This window comes from Lepidochelys kempii, chromosome 5, assembly GCF_965140265.1.
Source record: "Lepidochelys kempii isolate rLepKem1 chromosome 5, rLepKem1.hap2, whole genome shotgun sequence".
NCBI lineage: Eukaryota > Metazoa > Chordata > Testudines > Cheloniidae > Lepidochelys > Lepidochelys kempii.
The window spans coordinates 113,283,960-113,298,934 of NC_133260.1; the positions used below are offsets into that span (position 1 = coordinate 113,283,960).

Genomic DNA, 14,975 nt, shown 5'->3' on the forward strand with positions numbered 1-14,975 from the left:
TTTAGATGATGCCTTTGATTTGAAAAAGTCACTAATTTTTCATTAAAAATGTAGTTTCTGAAAAAAGGTCATTGTTGGATGAAAACTTTGAATTCAAAAATTTAATTCTCTTTTGTTATAGACCATGTAGTTATGAAACCAAATATTAAATATAACTTTGGAAGATTGTCACAGAAATGGTCTAGCCCAGGCAGAAAATCCACTACAGTGAGGATGTTAATGGAAACACTAACCGTTCACTAAACCAACCAAAAAATTATTTCCCTGTGTTAATTGGCCAGTTGGCTTTTGAATGGATACAAAATTTGCATTTTGGAGGATTGGGACTGCTTAGTTTGGAAAGGAGACAAGCTGGGACGTCAGTTAAACGAAATAGTGAATGATTTAGAGAAGGTAAACCAGAAGTTCCTATGTACCTTTCTCATAACATAAGCACAGGAGGATGTTCAGTTCATTCACATTTAAATCTGATCATAGCAATTATGTTTTTGTTTTACACAACACATAATAAATCTGTGGAACTTGCTGTCCATGACATTGTCATTGAGTCCAAGAGCTCAGGCAGACTTAGAAAAAGAGTAGCTATTTACATGGGCAATGAGAAAATCCTCTATGTTAAATACCTAAGTAAAAAGTCGGAGTATTAACCCTTAAGCCACCTGCCCAATAATGAGGCATGAATACATATGGGCAGGTTACTCTGTTATTGTCCACGGTGGGTTTCAGGTACTTTCCTTTGAGGCGTCTGGTACTGTTGCTGTTAGACAGGATACTGGAATAGATGGACAGTTGGTGTGTTCTGGTGTGGCAATTCATGTGTTTCTAGGAGTTTTCTGCTTTCTTCAGTGTTGATATTTTTCTTACTACAACTCTGTTCTTTTGGGAAAGACTATGCTGAACAGAAGGCCATTTAAAAGTCAACATTTGCAAAGCATTACCACAGAAGTATCAGAGGTGCCTGCTAATATGTGGCTGGGGAAACTGTGTTAATCTCAAATGTCACTGTGTGATAACTTGGCAATTGCTGACATTTTAATGGCTAAAGCTGTATAATAGCACAGTCTGTCCAATGACAAGGTCCATGAATATCTTTTATACAACATGACTTCATTGCAGGTAAAATGAGAGCTTTTCTTCTGGGATTGTGCAGCAACCTAGTACCATAGCTACAAGCCATTTTTCCTGTTAAGTTTAAATGATAGCGATTTTAAATGGTGGCTTTTGAAGATGCTTGTTTTTTTATTTAAAAAATTGAATTGCAAAGCCGCCGCCTTTATAAAAATTGTCTGTTTAAAAAAACAGACTCATACCATTTACGTATACATGAAGAGCTAAAAGGTCACTGTCAAATAGAAATCTAATCTTGAGAAATGAGTTTAAAGCACTATCAAGTATTATACCAGCCCCTGCGCTACTGATCATTAGTTTTACAGAACATATTTCCCTATATTTTTAAAAATGTCTTTTCTCTGTTGTTTTGTGAAAGACTCACAAACAGGGGAACTGACTGTAGTAATACAGTGAAATTAACTACATATATAGTGCTCTGTTTCATAAAGTAGACAACTGGGGTAAGAGAAATATTTTTCAATATAAATATTTTTCTCTTTATTCTCTTTATGAATTTAGGTGTTACTTGTAATGATAGAAGTTAAGGAATCTTCAAACAGAAGTTTGAGTTTTAAGTTGATGTCAAATTAAAAAAGGTAGATTCATTTTAAAACAAAATATTAGAAAGACAGATCCTCCAGTCACTTTACAATTCTGGAATTCACTATTCATAAAGAATTCTGTCATAAGTGGATGTGATATAATCTGTTGTTGAATGGGCAGCAGAAAAAGTGTGAAACGACCTTATTGAAGTCTATGGCAAAACTCCCATTGACTTCAGTGGGACCAGGATTTCACTCTTAAGGTATAAGGCCTGTCTGTTTCCTTAAGCGTGATCCTGCATACACTTACTGAAGTCAGCAGGACTAGTCACATACATAAAGTTGAGTAGATGAATAAGAGTTTGCAGAATCAGGGTCTTAGTGTTTTGTTTTAGTTGTTTTTTTCCCCCCCTCTCAGGGGATGACCTGATGGTGATGTGGGTGTGACTGGAGGAGATAGTATGGCTGTTTGGGAATTGTTATTGATCTATTAAAATGTTAATGACCGTTGTTATTCAAGGAGCTCAGAAAACAGGGAGGCATTGTGAAAATTTGACATTACGTTTTTCTGTTTTTCATGGGAAAGTTTTTATTTGAAATTTTCTGAACTACTGTAATAACACCTAGAGCTGGAGCTAGAGATTTATAATGAGTTAAAATAAAAAAATTTGTTTCTTGCAGATAACTACAGAAGATTTTAAAATGTATTTCATTTTTGGTCTAATCCCACAATCTTTACTGAGGCAAAACTCTCACTGAAGTCAATGAGTAATGCCTGAGTAATGAATGTGTTCTGTCACGAATACATGCATTCTCCAGTACTGAAATCATAATAGAGTATTTTAAAATGTATGCAGAAGGGGAAAGCCACAGATAGCTTTTCATAACCTCTCAGGGAGTTGAGTCCTGATTCAAATTACTTGGAAGTCAGTGGAGAAATTCTGATTAACTTCAGTAGGGTTTAGATTGAATGCATAATTATTATGGCCCTGATCCTCCCACTGAAATCAATGATAAAATTTGCAGCGACATTGGAGGGTGCCAGAAAAACTTTATTTTATATGGTATTTAGTATATATTTAGGTGTATAGTAGGTATTTTGTGTGATGAATGGGAATATGAAGCGACAACTGGTTAATTTTTTTTTTGAAAATAGCTGCATTCTTTGGAAGAACCCACTTATCCTGTTGTTCTTCCTGCCACTTTTTATCCAAAGGCTTTTATAGCATAAAATCCTAGATCTAGAATATAGTGATCCAGATGTATTACTGATTTTTTTAAGACATGAATGGGAGAAGATGAAAGGTTTCTGGAGGTACTTAATTATTTAACAATATCTGGGCATTGTAACCAGTATTGTGATTCCCAGTTTTGAGACCATGAGTCATAAATGGATCAACAATTGGATATTTTTTTAAAATGTGTAGTTGTGAGTTTCTAGCAAAGTGAATCCAATAAAACAGTACAGTGATACACTCTTTGCCCGGCAGCAACCCTTGTTGAAGCAGTACTTTGTTTTGATCACTGTTGGTGTGGTAACTTTCAAACAATAAGTTATTTTGTGTTTGATTTATAGTGATGGACAGTCAGATTTTATAATTGTATTTCTGAACAACATTATCCAGATACCACATAATTTGGTACAACAATATCTATGATGACATTTAGCACAGAAAACAGCTTTCTAAATTGTTGAGGAAAAAAATCAAATATAAAATGCCATTGCAATATCTAAGAGTATAAAGTGAGGTGTTATTCATGCAGCAGTACAGAGTAAGTATATTGGCAATGCACTTTAATTGCACCTTTACTATACAAGAGCTCATTATATTGTTCTGTGCCAGTAAATCAAATTGTTACTGCTTATTGTGAGATTTAGCAATGACTGTCATGGTGTCTTCTCATAATTAGTATACATCCTGCACAATGTTGATACCTATAGAGGCTGTGAATGTTATGTTGTTTGGGTTTCACTGTTCGCTGACTTTTACTAGTAAGTGGTCTCAGAAAACTTATTTTTGAAATGCAGGGCACAGAGTTCATGCGTCTGTATAATGACCCCATTTTTAAGATACCTGTATTGTGAACCGTCCCAATTGGGGGAGAATGCGGAACTGCGAATGGGTCTACTTAAAATCTTACTTCAGCCACATGGTCCTGAGAACAAAGAGGCACCTTCTACACTAGAACACCTTATTCTTCAGCTGCTTTGTGACTTGATTCCACATTTTCAGGTAAAAGTTAATTTAGTGCTTGGTGCTGCCTTCTGCAAATAAACTTAGTTAAAGCAGCTTTGTTATTGTATTACTCTTTTGTATGTTCACATGCAGTGCTGCATTCCAACTCCCACAAACTAGATTTGATCAGCAGCTTGGAAATCCAGAACTGATATGTCTGGTTTTCTTGGGGAAGGTAATATAATTTTTTTAAGAGATCAAATCTGACCATGCAAGGTCTAACTGGGAACAAGCGTTGTGTGTGATAGTAACTAATGATGCTGATGGCCTTATATACAGTTTAAGCTGGGAGAGCAGCATGTGAGAGACAGAATGTTATTGTCCCGAACCAATCACAATCTGCTGTTCTTCTTCGAGTGTTTGCTCATGTCGATTCCATCTAGGTGTGCATGTGTCCACGTGCACGTCCGTCAGAGATATTTGCCTTAGCGGTACCCGTAGGGCTGGCTGTCGCATCCTCTGGAGTGCCACGCTCATTAGGCGGTATATCAGGCACCACCGGCCCTGTGTCCTCTCAGTTCCTTCTTACTGCCCGTGGTGGTCGGTCGGAGCGCCTTTATTGCTTAGCAAGCGCTAGCAGTTTCTACCATTCTGAACTTCACGCCTTAGAGCCATTGTACATAGTTTGCATTTGATAGTTAAGTGTTAGTTAGCAGTTAGGGTCCAAGTGGGACTTTGCCCCAGGCAGAGCATGCCCTGGTCTCCCAGGTTTAAGCCCTGCTCAGACTGCAGCAGGCCTATGCCTGCGAGTGACCCCAATGGCAGCTGCCTTAAGTTCTTCGGGGAGTCAAGTGTTAAGGAGTGGTGCTGGATCTGCAAAAACTTTCAGCCCTGCACCCAAAAGGAGCAGGATGTCGGTCTCAGGGCTATCCTAATGGAGTCCGCCTTCTGCCCGGCTTCTAAGCCATCCAGACAAGTTGCACCGAGTGCCTCAGCCTCCATGCACAGTGCTTCACTGGCACCAAGCTCCTCCTGGCATTGTTCGTTGTGGCTGAAGAAGAAGACAAGAAGTGCTCCCTGGCACTGAACAAGAAGGCCCTGGGGTCATTTGGCAAGGGACCTGGGCCTGCCAGTCAGGCTACTCCGGGGCCACGTGATCATGCCTCCCCAGCTGGGGCTCCGAGCCCTCTTAAAGATCCGCCACCGACTCCTGGGAGCAGTATGGGACCCACACTCCTGCCTGCATCTTCATCGTCCCAGGCTCCCCAGGCACAGAGAGAGCACAGGTCTCCACCTGCTCCGATGAAGACCCCGGTGCTGCAGAACCCGGCTAAGGTTTCCCACGAGGGCAAGCCCCCCCTTAAAACCCCTCAGGAGCAGGAGAACAATGCTCGTTGCCGGACAGAAGATGTTCTCCGCTGTGTCTGGAATCCAGGGGCAGATCCCAGTCGCATTGTTGATTGCCCAGGCAAACTTCCAGATCCCCTCGGCGCTACTCACCGGCACGGGGTTGATGCTCCCCTTACTATTCCTGGCACTGCTCACTCTCTTGATGATCATCCTCTAGGCATCAGGCCCGATCACCAACACAGTGGGAAAGTTCCCCGTCCTGGTACTGGTCTCTGCAGCACGGGTCTCCCCAGCACCGGAACCGCTCTCCACGGTACAGTTATTGTTCAGTTACACCTGTGCAATGGTCGTTGGTAGCCACGACCCACAGTAAACAAACACAGGCATTGTCGGATCCTCCCTGGTCTTCAGAAGGTGGTTCCTCTGGTACGGAGGGCCAGTTCAGCCCATCGTCAAGGTCTCATCGGTGTGATTGGGCACTGGAGCCCACTCCCTTGTCTCCGGCACCAGAATGGCAACACGGCCAGTGGCCTTATTGAAGCGCATGAGGCATACTGGTTGTGACGATGCCTCCTTTGCAGCACTCCTTGGTGGCTGTGGTGGACCATTGGTTGGTGGCCCCACTGGCACTGGGCCCGGTACTGAAAGCCGGGGTGGAGGAACCTGTGCCCACCCCAAAGCCACCTTCTATGACGGTGGTTGAGACCTCAGCACTCCCACCGGCAGTCCAGTCTTCCTTGTCATCCCCAGACAAGGCAGTCTTGGGACCTTCCAGAGCTAGCCCGCTGGATGACTTTAGGGAACATCAAGCCCTTCTCTGGCATATGGCCGAGAACTTGGGGCTCGAGGTATAGGAAATGGCAGAGCAGGAGGACGCTCTCTTCAACGTCCTCTCGGCCTTCACGCCTGCCAGGGTTGCCTTGCCTGTACATGATCCTCGAGATAGCCACGGCCTTGTGGCAGACTCCGCCCTCTTCATTCCGCTCACCTCAAAACGGGCTGAGAAAAAGTGCTTTGTGCAGGCCAAAGGTTTTGAATACCTTTATACCCACCCACCCTGAGGTTCTCTGGTTGTATCTGCCACCAATGAAAAAGACAAACAGGTCCCCACCTCCTTGACTCCCAAAAACAAAGAGGCTAAGAAACTATTTATTTATTCAACCGCCAGCCTGCAATTTTGGGTGGCGAACCATCAGGCCCTGCTGGGCTGGTACAGTTTTAATCTCTAGGACGGCTGCAGAAAGTCCCAGGAATCCGTCCCTCTGAGACTGGCCCAAGAGTTTGGCACTGTGGTGGAGGAGGGTACTGCGGCAGCCAGATGTTCTCTGCAAATGGCATAGGATGCGTCAGACTCGGCAGCAAGGGTGGTCACATCGGCGGTGGTCATGCGAAGCAGCTCCTGGCTCCAGACAGCAAGCCTCTCCGAGGAGATGCAGGCCTCGATCCAGGACCTCCCCTTTGATGGAGTTGGTCTGTTCTCGGATCTGACGGATGCCAGGCTGCATGGGTTGAAGGACACGAGGGCTACCCTTCGCTCGTTGGGCATGCACACGCCACAATCAGCCAGAAAGCCCTTCCGACCACTGCCAAGACCCTGCCAGCCTCGTCCGGGATCTATGAGAAGAGATGCTAACTTTGGTCATCATCACCCTTCTTCCTTATGTTTACCAGCCCAGCCTGGGGCCGCCAAGCACCCAGGGGGCCAGAAGCGATGCCCCGCTCAGTTGACCGGATCCTACCCACCTTTTCCTCAGCCGCCTCTCTCCCTACCGCTTGGCCTGGTTGCGGGTTATGTCGGACCGCTGGGTCCTGGACCTAGTGACTTGGAATTATACCCTGCAGTTCTTGGGCACCCCTCCTTCCTGCCCCCACACCTTCATTCCCTCATTTCCCTATCCCTCTTCAGGGACCCTTCTCAAGAGCAATCGTTCAAGAGGTCAAGAAGCTCCTGGGCTTGGGGGCTGTGGAGGATGTTCCTTGGGACATGGAAGAAAAAGGATTCTACTCCCGCTACTTCCTAATCCCGAAGGCCAAAGGGGGCCTCAGACCCATCCTGGACCTGTGTGGCCTCAACAAGTCTCTCAAGAAGTTGAAGTTCCTCATGGTCTCCCTGGCCTCCATCATTCCTTCCCTGGATCCGGGGGATTGGTACACCACTCTCAACTTAAAGGACACTTACTTTCATGTCTCCATACTGCCGGGCCACATGCGTTTCCTGTGTTTCATAGTGGCTGGGCATCACTTCCAATTCACGGCGCTACCCTTTGGCCTGTCCTCGGCCACCAGGGTCTTCACAAAATGTGTGGCGCTGGTCGCGGCTTACCTGATATGTCGGAGGGTCCCGATCTTCCCATATCTCGATGACTGGCTTAAAAAGGGCAGGTCTCGGGAGCAGGTGCAACATAGACTCAATCTGGTGTGGTCCATCTGTCCAACGAGCTGGACATGTTAACACCAGTCCAATGTATAGAGTTTATCGGAGCATTTCTCAACTCCATGCGAGGTGGGGCCTTCCTTCCAAAAGTGCGCTTCCAGGCCATGTCAGACTTGATTGCTCACATAAAGAGCCATCCGCTCACCACAACCCATGCGTGCCTTTGACTAATGGACCATATGGCCACGTGCACGTACGCGATCATCCATGCCTGACTTCATCTACGGCCTCTGCAGGCGTGGCTTGTCCTGGTCTATATCCCCACCAGGCACGCCCTAGCCCGAGTGGTCATGGTGCTGAGCTACATCCTCTTGGACTGGTGGCTGGATCCCGAGTCAGTGCTCCAGGGGGTTCTATTTGTGACCCCATCTCTGTCACTTACCCTGGTCTCAGATGTGTCGGACCTGGGCTGGGGAGCCCATCTGGGCGAGCTCAACACCCAGGTTCACCGGCTACCCAGTGATCTGGCTCTTCATATGAACGTCATGGAGCTCAGAGCAGATTTCCTGGCCTACCAGGCGTTCTTGCCCCACTTGGCAGGAAGGTTCAAGTCCTGAGGGACAGTACAGCCGTGATGTATTACATCAACAGGCAGGGTGATGCTAGGTTTTTGGTCCTTTGTCGGGAGACGCTCAGCCTCTGGGACTTTTGTGTGTAGCATGCCATTTATCTGGTGGCCGCCCACCTGCCTAGAACTAGGAACTTCCTGGCAGATCACCTCAGCAGGTCCTTCTTGTATCACCACGAATGGTCGCTTTCTCCGGCGGTGGTCTGCTTGATCTTTCGCAGGTGGGGGACTCCCAGGGTGGACCTATTTACGTCCAGGCATAACAGAAAGTGTCACCTGTTCTGTTGTCTGTGGGGCAGGGACAAGGGTTCCCTGTTGGATGCCTTCCTGATTCTGTGGTCGGGAGCGCTGATGTACGCCTTCTCGCCCGTACCATTGATCCACAAGGTATTGCTGAAGGTGAAACAAGACAGAACGTCTGTTATCCTCATAGCCCCAGCGTGGCCTTGTCAACACTGGTTCGCCATGCTGCTGAGTCTCTCAGCAGCCACCCCATTGCAGCTACCTCTTTGGCCAGATCTGCTGTCCCACAACCATGGCAACCTGCTGCACCTGAACTTGGCACCGTTGCACTTGACGGCTTGGCTGCTGCATGGCTAAGTATGAATGAACAGGAGTGTTCCACTGGTGTCCAACAGGTTTTGCTGGGCAGCAGAAAACGATCCACCACGGCTACCTATGTGGCAAAGTGGAAGCGGTTCACATGTTGGGCCTCGGACCGACACATTCGTGTGGAAGAGGCCCAGCTGCAGGACATCTGGGACTATTTATTGCACCTTAAGCTTCAGGGTCTGTCACCATCTTTGATCAAGGTACACCTAGAGACCATTACGGCATTCCACCCTTGGTTTCAAGGCCACTTGGTCTTCTCCCATCCCATGATAGCGCACTTCTTAAAAGGTCTAGCGTGCCTTTACCCGCATGTCCAGGACCTGGTCCTCTCTTGGGACCTGAATCTTGTGCTGTCGAGGCTCACGGGTCCTCCCTTGGAACCCTTCCAGCCACCAGTCCAAGAGGATGTAGCTTCCTGCTGCCTTTCTCCTGGAAGGTCTCCTTCTTGGTCGCTATAACTTCAACCTGTGGAGTGTCCGAGATCAGGACGCTAATGTTGGAACCACCCAATATGGTCTTCAATAAGGACAAGTATAGCTGCATCTGCACCCTACCTTTCTGCCCAAGGTCATCTCCCAGTTCCACACAGGTCAAGACATTTACTTACCAGTCCTTTATCCAAAGCCTGCTGTCACTGACAGGATGAAAGGTTGCCCAGTGTCAGCCCAGAGAATCTCATCTTGGATCACGGCCTATATCTGCTTTTGCTATGAGCTGGCAAAGGTGTCCCCACCGGCGATCGTGACAGCTCATTCAACTAGGATGCAGGCATTATCATCAGCCTTCCTGGCGCAGGTGCTGATCCAAGAGATCTGTCGGGCCACGACCTGGTCGTCCGTCTACACTTTCGCGTCTCACTATGCAGTGAGTCAGCAGGGTCAAGATGATGCTGGCTTTGGCAGAGCAGTGCTGCAAGCTGCAAGACTGTGAACTCCGAGCCCACCTCCATTGATTCTGCTTGTGAGTCACCTAGAATGGAATCGACATGAGCAAGTATTCGAAGAAGAAAAAATGGTTACCTACCTTTCGTAACTGTTATTCTTCGAGATGTGTTGCTCATGATCATTCCATTTCCCGCCCTCCTGCCCCTCCGTAGGAGTTGTCAGCAAGAAGGAACAGAGAGGGTGTAGGGCTGGCGGTGCTTGATATTCCGAGGCATGAGTGCAGTACTCCACGGGGCGCCACAGCCGGCCCTACTGGTACCGCTAAGGCAGAAATCTCAGACGGCTGCACACGTGGGCACGCATATATCTAGAGTGTAATGAACATGAGCAAAACATCTTGAAGAATAACAGTTATGAAAGGTAGGTAACCGTTTTTTACAGCCAGTTCTTAACATCACAAACTGTCTTGAGAAAACTCGTAACACTTGAAATTGGATGGGTTGGTTTTAAAGTGTGAAATGGGGTATACAAAGTTCTTGTGTTTTAATAAGAACACAAATTGTCCCCTTACCTGAATAAGTGTGACATTCTCTGAAGCCAGTGGGACTGTGTACTGGAAGGCACAACTGTACTCTGTGTAGGCTGGGATTGTCAGAGGGGCCTACCTCTCACTGAAATTCAGTGCAAAGTAGGGTGCCTAATTGTCTTGGGCCTCTTTCAAAATCTCAGCCATAGCTCATTGAGGAGAAGAGGGGAAGAATGGTCCAGTGTTTAGGTTGCAAGCCTGAGACTCAGGCGATGCGGGAGGGACTTCCCTGCTTCATCACAGACTTCCTGGGAGAGCTTTGGCAACTCCCTTAGGTCTGGTCTGTGCTTCATGGTTAGGTCAACGTAAGCTGCCTTGCATCGACCTAGCTGTGGAAGTGTTTTCTTGTAAATTTGGATCCCACCCATGTAAGTGCCTCTCTGTGCCTACGTAGTAACACCCCCTCCCCGAGTGGTGTAGAGTCACTGTCAATATAATTGGATTGACACTGTGTCAGTGTAGACACTGCATTGTTTATGTTGACTGTTACCGGTTTTCAGGAGCCATCCCATAATCCCCAGACTGACAATACAATTGATACAAGTGCTCCTCGTGAGGACACGCACCACTAACACAAGGAGCCAAGTGGGTACACACAATAATTTAATAACTGTGGTGACTGTATGATGACATAAATAATTTTGTAGTGTAGACATGGCCGTAGCCTCTTTCTGCCTTAGTTTCCTGTCTGCAAAATGGGAATATTAGGTGTAGTGAAGATAAACACATTAAAGATTGTAGGATGGTAATAGACTTCAAAAGGGACACAGAAAACTTCTCAGAAAAATAGTTATGAACCTGCTTTATTCCCCCAAAACCAAAACACACAACTATAGGAGTAAACTCTGTTTTGCTAGAAATCACTTATATTTTCTTAAATGTATACTAAGCTTAACATTCTTTTCACTGTCCCCTTGTCCACAGTGTGTCTTTCACTGCAGCTAGGAAAATCTTTGGCCCAAGAACTCATAAGCTTGTTTTCATAACCTGTCCTTTCTTCCTTCTACGATCCCCAAGCCCTTTTTATCCTTTCTTTATCTAGCCCCTCGTTTAGTCCTGCTACTGTGTATTGCATAAATGCTGAAAGCTTCGTAATCATTTTGTTGTCTTATGGTGGCAACCACTGGTGAAGGGTTCAGCTGGTCACCTGCACTTTCCTTTTGATGAATTCAGCAGACACAAGGCTCCTGATTAGAGCAGATGGTTCATTGTTCTTAATCCTTTGCAATAAATGCCAATGTGGGTGAGATCAAAACCTTATTCATAACAGCAGCTCCAGAATTTTGATTAGAACAGCTGGGTTTGGTTGGAATTGGAATTTGCAAGAGCAGAACATCTTTCCTATCTAACACATTAACCTATTGAGAAACCCTGCCATTTGAATCCTCTTCTGCACTGCTTCCAAATATAGAATGACACTTTTGGTCAAGACACTAGAATACAATTTTTTTCTGTAGATAAACTTACTTGGTGCTTCAGGGGAATAAGATACTGACTTGCTACCTCTGGAGACTGAAGTTGGAATCAAGATTAGATAATAAGAAAAGTGATGGGGGGGGGGAATCTCAATAATAAGAAAATTTCAGCATTAGAAAACCTCTGCACCACTTGTTCTATTTGGCAATCACTAACCCAGAGAAGCTCAGGAACTGAATTGCATGCAGTAGCAAATCAGGAATGAAGGACCCAAAACCAAGGATGTCTGCCTGTTGTCCCTCTTAAGGAAAAGGGCAGTGCTTGTTAATTCTTTAAGTTTCTGTCTGATTTTACTGCTGAGTTTCAAACTGCAGATAGGCTTGTCTGTTCCAAGGCTGATCCTGCCATCAGGCATAGAATGTTTGGGTTGGTAGTTTATCTCTGAATATGTTTTTTGCAAGGTTCTTAGAAAAGTTCGCAATGAAAAAGTTATACAACTCTTAGAGCCAGCTATAGAAATTGAAACTCTTTCACCCATCATGTAAGGGAGAAGGAAAATAAATAAAAAAGTGTGTGTGTATGTGTTGTAAGCTATCTCTTTTTCTCGACAGATAAAGGACTTGCCACAAATAACGGAAGCATTGTTCTTTCTAGAAGAATTATTCTGCAGTCTGCTTCGGTACCCTGTTTTTTGGAAAGTCCAGTTATCCCAGCTTTGTCTGCAGATTCTGTGCTTCTGTGAGATTTGTCTGAATGTGACAGGGGAATGTTCATCTACAATTTGCTTAATAGAGCAAAATGTTGAGCTCTTGCAAGAGGTAAGACTTTGGGAGAAGATACAAAAAGCTACATTAAATGGAAAGATTGTTGCCATTTTAAAGGTGGTCTTTCAAAGTGGGTCTATATATGCAGTTATTTTTTTCTTGCTAAGAATCTTTGTTTAAAATGCTCATCTGTGCTGAAAAAGTCAATCGAAGGTTCTCATTATCCTCCCTGTGAGACCAACACAAAGTTAATAGAAAATTCATAAGCAAATAGCATGTCCTGTATTTGCAACAAGCACCATCTTCCAATATATTGAATTTTTACAAGTTAAGAAATCTGAAATGTTTTGATCAGGCTGTAATCCTCAATCAGGGTTTGCAGTTTCAAATCACTGGGACTTGTGCTCCTAAGTTGTATAGGTGTTTTTTAAATCTCAGCCTTCGGTGTCTAAATATAGCCTTAGGAGCCTAATGCATTTTTGAAAAGATTGGGCTATATGTCTAAAACAGTTCACAATAACTTTTAGCGTATTGGAAGTCTAAATAACTTTTCATTATTAATGTTGAAGTAGCTTTATTTTGAAGTGACAAAAGTTTTTTGCTACCTAGAGAAAATCGCTCCACCCTATTAGAAACATGATCTAGGAGCAGAGTTTGACCATTGTAGAGTTCAGATTGCCGCTGTCTGTGAATTTCACTGCTTCAGGCCCAGTATTTTCACAGAAATTTGTATATTATGGATAAAATTGCCAGCACAGGTTTTTAAAAAATGCAGATTACCCAGAAGATCCTACTGACACCAACAGAGGATGCTTAGCACTTTAGACATCCAGGTACTTATTTAGGTCCCTAGAATATGGTTTTAGGAGCCTAATTTTAGGCACCCATTTTTGAAGATTTCTAGGCCTATGTCGAGTACATAGACATTGAACTGTTTTATCTAAACTAATAAGGCTTTTACCATAGTGTTTGCTTATGGTAGATATATGAAGCCTGGGTTTAATTTTGTTGTTATTGTTTCTTCGCTGCAAAACTAAAAAGCCAGAAAATTTAAAATTATGAAGTCCCCATATCTCAACTACTATGTTTTAGTGCTGACTGGTTAGATTCAATGTAGACTGTTGTGTAGGGAGCTGGCCAGTATAGGTTAAACCAAATTATAGAGAAACTAATCAGAATCTTGTGGCTATTTAATAAAAGGCTTGAATTGTATTGGACCTCATGCTTCCAGTTGATTACCTTTATTGAAAGGTTGCTGCTTTTAAATTGCAAGGTTTGAACAGGTATACTGTGTGCATAAAAAAGGCATGCAATATTGATATGTTTGTTTATTTCACACCCAATCTGGCTCAAAACTGAAGTCTTCAAACAACACTTTTTTTTCTGCCTCTTCAGGACTTTCCAGTTGAACAGGCCATAATTGGATTAGGTTTACTTCTGCTACAGTCTCCAGCGTGTCAGCAGAAACCTATCTTAAACCTAGGTAAAGTTCTACTTGGAATATCCAGTTTCCAAGATCATGGTTTCCTGTTTGTTTTGTTTCCTTAAATTTAAGACATTTTCTTTTTGTAGTCAGTCTTCTTTGAAGTTAGATGCAGTGATTGGAATGCTCATTGTATTAAGCTGTAATTTTTTGTTGTTAAAAAATAAAAGTTTGATCTGGTGGAGCCAAAGGCGAAAACAGATTTTTTTCTCCCCTCCTTTTTCCTGTCATGGATGTTAGCATCTGCTGGCTTGTTCTTCCTTTGTATTGGGGTTTAAATTTTTCTAGCCAGCAGCAGGATAGCCTTAGCACAGGGTTCAGGCCTCCTGAACCTGTTACTTCTGACAGTTCTTCTGATCTCACATTTGACAATCTTGAGGGCACAGCGTATAGCTTATTTGTTTGGCTGGGCTTTTGACTTATTGGTTTAGTAATAGAGAATAGACTTTTCCTGCTGATACATTAACAAGCAGGGGTTTCTGTTCTATTCCATTTCTGTGTTTATTAATGTAAGGTGCTCAGGTGGCTTGGTATAAAGGGCATGAAATGTAAATTTGGTGATGTGGTCCTTATCAGGAAAGTAGTTTGCACTGTGGCAGTATAATGTATATATATTGCAACTCTTTTGGGGACTGTTACTGTGCTTGACCAGAGTGTTTGCTAGAAAATATGTATGTCATACTGAAAAGTATAACTCTTTTTTCCACCTAATTTTTTTCTCTTGCTCAAATAGCTTGCAAGCTCCTTTCCTGTACAGAAACTCAGAAAATTCCAGCCACAGCCATCATCTTGGTGATGCCTGTGTTGCAGATCTTATCTTCAACAGCAGTTGAGGACTGCATATCGGAGGAAGATTCTGACCCCACTAGGCAACAGCTGGCTATAAATCTTTTGGAAATGGTACAGCAGGAGGGCATAAAGGATAAAAAGAAATTGGTAAAGGTTTAATTGAGGCTTTTCCCTTCTTTTGGGGCAGATTGGGTTAGGGGGAATATAACAGTTTCTCTGCGTTGTTACATGCAGTAATTTACATTCGAGACTTCTAAAGG

General features: G+C 44.2%; 1 protein-coding gene across 6 annotated transcripts in view; it reads left to right on the top strand.

Annotated features, from left to right (window-relative positions):
* FOCAD (focadhesin) overlaps window positions 1–14,975 on the top strand; it is a 199,885-nt gene that overhangs the window by 42,097 nt on the left and 142,813 nt on the right. For 5 of the 6 annotated variants that reach the window (XM_073345495.1, XM_073345491.1, XM_073345492.1 and 2 more), the window contains 4 exons: window positions 3,682–3,886; window positions 12,291–12,497; window positions 13,839–13,926; window positions 14,660–14,868. In XM_073345495.1, the coding sequence (XP_073201596.1) occupies window positions 3,682–3,886; window positions 12,291–12,497; window positions 13,839–13,926; window positions 14,660–14,868 (709 nt within the window). The remainder of the gene's footprint in view (window positions 1–3,681; window positions 3,887–12,290; window positions 12,498–13,838; window positions 13,927–14,659; window positions 14,869–14,975) is intronic. The other variant, XM_073345494.1, reaches the window with a different exon arrangement.